At 33.6% G+C, this 6,533-nt stretch overlaps 1 protein-coding gene across 2 annotated transcripts in view; it reads left to right on the forward strand.

Moving 5' to 3' along the window:
• Positions 1-6,234, forward strand: part of LOC133174242 (serine/threonine-protein kinase fray2-like) — a 32,392-nt gene extending 26,158 nt beyond the window's left edge. Inside the window, exons 3-6 of one of the 2 annotated variants that reach the window (XM_061309321.1) lie at positions 1,225-1,288; positions 5,460-5,560; positions 5,858-5,937; positions 6,126-6,234. In XM_061309321.1, the coding sequence (XP_061165305.1) occupies positions 1,225-1,288; positions 5,460-5,560; positions 5,858-5,937; positions 6,126-6,156 (276 nt within the window). In that variant the 3' untranslated portion in view covers positions 6,157-6,234. The remainder of the gene's footprint in view (positions 1-1,224; positions 1,289-5,459; positions 5,561-5,857; positions 5,938-6,125) is intronic. The other variant, XM_061309322.1, reaches the window with a different exon arrangement.
• The last annotated feature ends 299 nt before the right edge of the window (positions 6,235-6,533 follow it).

The following is a 6,533-nucleotide window of genomic DNA, read 5'->3' on the forward strand; positions in this document are numbered from 1 at the left end:
TTTTTACACCAACGCCGTCTGTATGTTGTCATGTCTGGAGTCTTTTAGTTTGAGGTGTAACGTGCTGATCTAGATATCAAGGACTACTTAGACGTTACGTTTAAAAATCCGGAAGACGTATTTACCACTTTGTAAACTAAATGGGTGAATTTAAAAGTTTCCTTCATACTTTTGTTCGATGCTTTTGTATTCAGACTGTATATAATTGCAGTTAAAAAGGATCCTGCTGGGAATTACTTTTTTATTCAAAGACTTAAAATTCAAAAGAATGCATATATTTAAAAAGATAGCCTAATATTAATAAAACACTTTCACCCATTTAAGTATTACCAGATTTGATATATTTTATTTTTTCCTATAAATTTAGCTTAAGATTATTTTGTAAATTAGCAAGTAATTTTAAATGGTAGACGTAATTTAAACTGATTCTGTTTCCTGTGCATTTTCTACGAACAGTGCGAATCACACACCAAACATGATTACAAATATTAAGCAATATATATTGTTTCGAATCGTTATTTAATAATTATGACAATGTTCACAGTTTGATATATTTACCCTTTTCATTTAATACCTTGACTTTATTTGGACATCAACACATCAGACAAGGATATATTAACAGTATTTTAGGAAAGATTTCTTCGACTCAAAGTGAAATACTTCCTCAAGTGTATATTGGACCGCTCATTTCTCCAATCATATGTTTAAATACACTCCATAGCAATGCATAGATTTTCAATTCATTAAAAAGTATATACATTACTTAGTTCTAGTACGTCTACATCTCTACATAATTATTAAACCAGATCTATCATAGCAGCCACATTTTTGGGAGTAGTAAGAATTTTGCTCAAGGTTTTACTTCGTTTCAAATTGAAAATCCAGGTAGATATATAAATGTCATCATTTTCATGACCTCTCATCGTATTTGAAGAGAAGTGATGCCAGAAATGAAAGCTTGATTCACAATTTAGATTTCAATTCTAAAGAATGATAAATTATTCTATAAATCAACAGACAAATGATTAACTTAAACTGAAATTTACGTGGAGTAGACGAGTATAACGCCCATAGGTAGCCTTTTCTCTCACTAATCACGTCATCTAAAGTTAAGCTTTGATTTTTAAAAAAAATAACACTTGCGTGTCCGTGAATCATTTGTACTAACTTAGAATCTTTCTGATATATCAATGCAGATCCATTATCAAATTTTTATTTTTTCAGGATTATCCCGACGGAGCAAGTGAGGGAGAAACAAAGAGACGTAGAAGTGTAGAACCTCAGCATAGTAAGTTTAACTTAACTAATGTAGAAACAAACACAATGTACACAGAAGTGTAGAACCCCAACGCAGTAAGTATAAATTAACTGGTGTAGATACATACACAAAGTAAATTAAAGTGTAGAACCCCAACACAAAGTAAACGGAAGTGTTGAACCTCAGCACAAAGTAAACTGGTGTAGAACCTTAGCACAAATTAAACTGAAGTGTAAAACCCCAACACAAAGTAAACTGAATTGTAGAACCCCAACACAAAATAAACTGAAGTGTAGAACTTCAACAATGTAAACTGATGTGTAGAACCCAACACAAAGTAAACTGATGTGTAGAACCCCAATACAAAATAAACTGAAGTGTAGAACCCCAACAAAAAGTAAACAGAAGTGTAGAACCTCAACACAAAGACAAGGGAAGTTAAGAACCCCAAACACAAAGAAAACTGAAGTGTAGAACCCCAACACAAAATAAACTAAAGTGTAGAACCCCAACACAAAGTAAACTGCTGTGTAGAACCTCAACACAAAGAAAATGGAAGTTTAGAACCCCAAACACAAAGAAAACTGAAGTGTAGAACCTCAACAAAAAATAAACTGAACTGAATTGTAGAACCCCAACACAAAGTAAACTGAAGTGCAGAACCCCAACACAAAGTAAAATAAATTGTAGAACCCCAACACAAAGTAAACTGCTGTGTAGAACCTCAACACAAAGTAAACTGATGTGTAGAACCCCAACACAAAATAAACTGATGTGTAGAACCCCAACACAAAATAAACTAAAGTGTAGAACCCCAACTCAAAGTAAACTGATGTATAGAACCTCAACACAAAGTAAACTGAAGTGTAGAATCCCAACACAAAATAAACTGAAGTGAGAACCCCAACTCAAAGTAAACTGATGTGTAGAACCTCAACACAAAGTAAACTGAATTGTAGAACCCCAACAGAAAGAAAAGTGAATTGTGGAACCTCAACACAAAGTAAGCTGATGTGTAGAACCCCAACACAAAATAAACTGATGTGTAGAACCCCTACTCAAAGTAAACTGCTGTGTAGAACCTCAACAAAAAGTAAACTGAAGTGTAAAACCCAACACAAAGTAAACTGAAGTGTAGAACCCCAACACAAAATAAACTGAAGTGTATAACCCGAACACAAAGTAAACTGATGTGCAGAACCCCAACACAAAATAAACTGAAGTGTAGAACCCCAACTCAAAGTAAACTGATGTGTAGAACCTCAACACAAAGTAAACTGAAGTGTAGAACCCCAACACAAAATACCATGAAGTGTAGAACCCCAACACAAAGTAAACTGATGTGTAGAACCTCAACTACAAAGTAAACTGATGTGTAAAACCTCAACACAAAGTAAACTGAAGTGTAGAACCCCAACACAAAGTTAACTGATGTGTAGAACCTCAACACAAAGTAAACTGAAGTGTAGAATCCCAAAACAAAGTAAACTGATGTGTTGAACCTCAACTACAAAGTAAACTGATGTGTAGAACCTCAATACAAAGTAAACTGATGTGTAGAACCTCAATACAAAGTAAACTGATGTGTAGAACCTCAACACAAAGTAAACTGAAGTGTAGAGCTCCAACACAATAAAAGTAAACTAAAGTGTTGCACCTCAACAAAGTAAACTGAATTGTAGAACCCCAACACAAAGTAAACTGAAGTGAAGAACCCCAACACAAAGTAAAATTAATTGTAGAACCCCAACACAAAGTAAACTGCTGTGTAGAACCTCAACACAAAGTAAACTGATGTGTAGAACCCCAACACAAAATAAACTGATGTGTAGAACCCCAACACAAAATAAACTAAAGTTTAGAACCCCAACACAAAATAAACTGAAGTGAGAACCCCAACTCAAAGTAAACTGATGTGTAGAACCTCAACACAAAGTAAACTGAATTGTAGAACCCCAACAGAAAGAAAAGTGAATTGTGGAACCTCAACACAAAGTAAACTGATGTGTAGAACCCCAACACAAAATAAACTGATGTGTAGAACCCCTACTCAAAGTAAACTGATGTGTAGAACCTCAACACAAAGTAAACTGAAGTGTAGAACCCCAACACAAAGTTAACTGATGTGTAGAACCTCAACACAAAGTAAACTGAAGTGTAGAATCCCAAAACAAAGTAAACTGATGTGTTGAACCTCAACTACAAAGTAAACTGATGTGTAGAACCTCAATACGAAGTAAACTGATGTGTAGAACCTCAATACAAAGTAAACTGATGTGTAGAACCTCAACACAAAGTAAACTGAAGTGTAGAGCTCCAACACAATAAAAGTAAACTAAAGTGTTGCACCTCAACAAAGTAAACTGAATTGTAGAACCCCAACACAAAGTAAACTGAAGTGAAGAACCCCAACACAAAGTAAAATTAATTGTAGAACCCCAACACAAAGTAAACTGCTGTGTAGAACCTCAACACAAAGTAAACTGATGTGTAGAACCCCAACACAAAATAAACTGATGTGTAGAACCCCAACACAAAATAAACTAAAGTGTAGAACCCCAACTCAAAGTAAACTGATGTATAGAACCTCAACACAAAGTAAACTGAAGTGTAGAACCCCAACACAAAATAAACTGAAGTGAGAACCCCAACTCAAAGTAAACTGATGTGTAGAACCTCAACACAAAGTAAACTGAATTGTAGAACCCCAACAGAAAGAAAAGTGAATTGTGGAACCTCAACACAAAGTAAGCTGATGTGTAGAACCCCAACACAAAATAAACTGATGTGTAGAACCCCTACTCAAAGTAAACTGCTGTGTAGAACCTCAACAAAAAGTAAACTGAAGTGTAAAACCCAACACAAAGTAAACTGATGTGTAGAACCCCAACACAAAATAAACTGAAGTGTATAACCCGAACACAAAGTAAACTGATGTGCAGAACCCCAACACAAAATAAACTGAAGTGTAGAACCCCAACTCAAAGTAAACTGATGTGTAGAACCTCAACACAAAGTAAACTGAAGTGTAGAACCCCAACACAAAATACCCTGAAGTGTAGAACCCCAACACAAAGTAAACTGATGTGTAGAACCTCAACTACAAAGTAAACTGATGTGTAGAACCTCAACACAAAGTAAACTGAAGTGTAGAACCCCAACACAAAGTAAACTGAAGTGTAGAACCTCAACACAAAGTTAACTGAAGTGTAGAATCCCAAAACAAAGTAAACTGATGTGTTGAACCTCAACTACAAAGAAAACTGATGTGTAGAACCTCAATACAAAGTAAACTGATGTGTAGAACCTCAATACAAAGTAAACTGATGTGTAGAACCTCAACACAAAGTAAACTGAAGTGTAGAGCTCCAACACAATAAAAGTAAACTAAAGTGTTGCACCTCAACAAAGTAAACAGAAGTGTAGAACCCCAAATACAATCAAAGTAAGCTGGAGTATGAAACCCAAACAGAGTAAATCAAAATAAATTGAAGTATAACAAAGTAAGTCAAAGTAAACTGAAGTACAGGACCCCAACAATGTCAAAGTAAACTGCATTGTAGAACAACACACTGTCAAAATAAACTGAAGTAAAGAACTTCAACAGAGTCAATATAAACTGAAAAGGTGGAACCCCCAACACAGTTGGGTGAAAATAAATAGAAGTGTTGATCCTCAACTTAGAGGGTCAAATTAAATTGAAGTGAAGAACCCCAATAAGTCAAAATAAGCTGAGGTGTAGAATCTCAACTCAACCAAAGAAAGCAGTCAAACACGGTCAAATTAAGTCAAATTCTAGAACCCTAACAGGCAGACTAATATGAACTGAAGTATAGATAAGTCAAAATAAACTGAAGTGTAGATAAGTCGAAATAAACTGAAGTATAGATAAGTAAAATAAGCTGAAGTGTAGAACCTCAACGGAGTAAGTCAAAGAAACTCAAGTAAGGAAACCAATCACTGTAAGAAAGAATGAACTGAAGTATAGAATTTCAAGATAGCAATAAAATACAACACAGCAAGTCAAATCAAACTGAAAAGAAAATTGACTCGGTAAGTATGTATATCATGCAACATTGTATGTTTCAGGAAAAAGAAAGAAAATAATTTTTTATCTTTGCAACCTATTCTTAGTTCTTTTATGTGTATATTCTTCTAATAGCTGTCTTAAATTTTCATATAACTGCCATGTTTTTCGTAGCTCATTCCAGTTCAAAGATAAATGGAGATTCCGATAAACATCACAGCAAACGTGACCAGTCCAGGGATAGACTAGACGGCCATGTTAAAATTAAGGTCAAGGTTAGCAGAAGATCTATAAAACCATTCAACCCAGTACATATTGTTAATTATTATTATCAATCTTTATTTTCATTGAAAGTTCCTAATTGTGTGCAATGCAAATGAAACGGCCGATAAATCATGCTTCTTGTTGCGATTTCTAAAGTTAAAGAAAAAGGTTCATTTCTATTATAAAAGAAAGTAAATGTTCCTATTTGTAATTTTTTAAAAAAAGTTCTTGCTCTAAATAGAAAAATGCAAAAGAGAATTAAACATTGGTGTTGTTTTAACTTGTATTTTTAACTTTGTTTTAAACAGGAGGAACCAACAGATGATTCCCAACAAAAGTCAAAATCAAAAGACAAAAGTAAAACCAAAGAAAAAACAAGGGACAAATCGTATCCTTCTTTACAACTAGATCAAAGTTCAGAAATTTTGGTTTGCAAAAATGTTCATTCAATACTTTAAAAACGAAATTGAAAATGAATAGATAAAAATGTTTTCTTTTTTCACTATATGGGTACTTTGTATTCTTTTTTATTTCTATCTAATATATTGTGATCTTGTTTTCTTTAACCAACAGCAGATCAAGTTCATCTAAGAAGAGTAAGAAATGATACTTATGTGCTTATAAAGTACAAGAAGTGCTATGGAACAAACAAATGGAGGGAACTCCAATATCACAAAGACGGATAAATGACGTCATCCTTTTTTTTCTTTCTGAAATACAGAAATGTTTTATTGATGGAGGATGAAACATATTTTTATAAACTTAAAAATCATGTTCAGTGATATATGTCTAGAAACTTCTGTTTTATTCGTAGAATGAAGTACAGTAAACATTGATTAAAACATACATACATACATAAGAGTAATGCTCTTGTCTTCATATAATTTATGAGTGTCATCATTATTTATAAAGGTTGATCCTTACGAAAACTTAATGAAAAAAATAAGGTCGTTTTCGGAGGTGTTTCAGTGAATTTTAATATCA

Source organism: Saccostrea echinata, unplaced genomic scaffold (genome assembly GCF_033153115.1).
Source record: "Saccostrea echinata isolate AGI-Se365-2 ecotype Australia unplaced genomic scaffold, CSIRO_AGI_Sech_v1 ptg000057l, whole genome shotgun sequence".
NCBI lineage: Eukaryota > Metazoa > Mollusca > Bivalvia > Ostreida > Ostreidae > Saccostrea > Saccostrea echinata.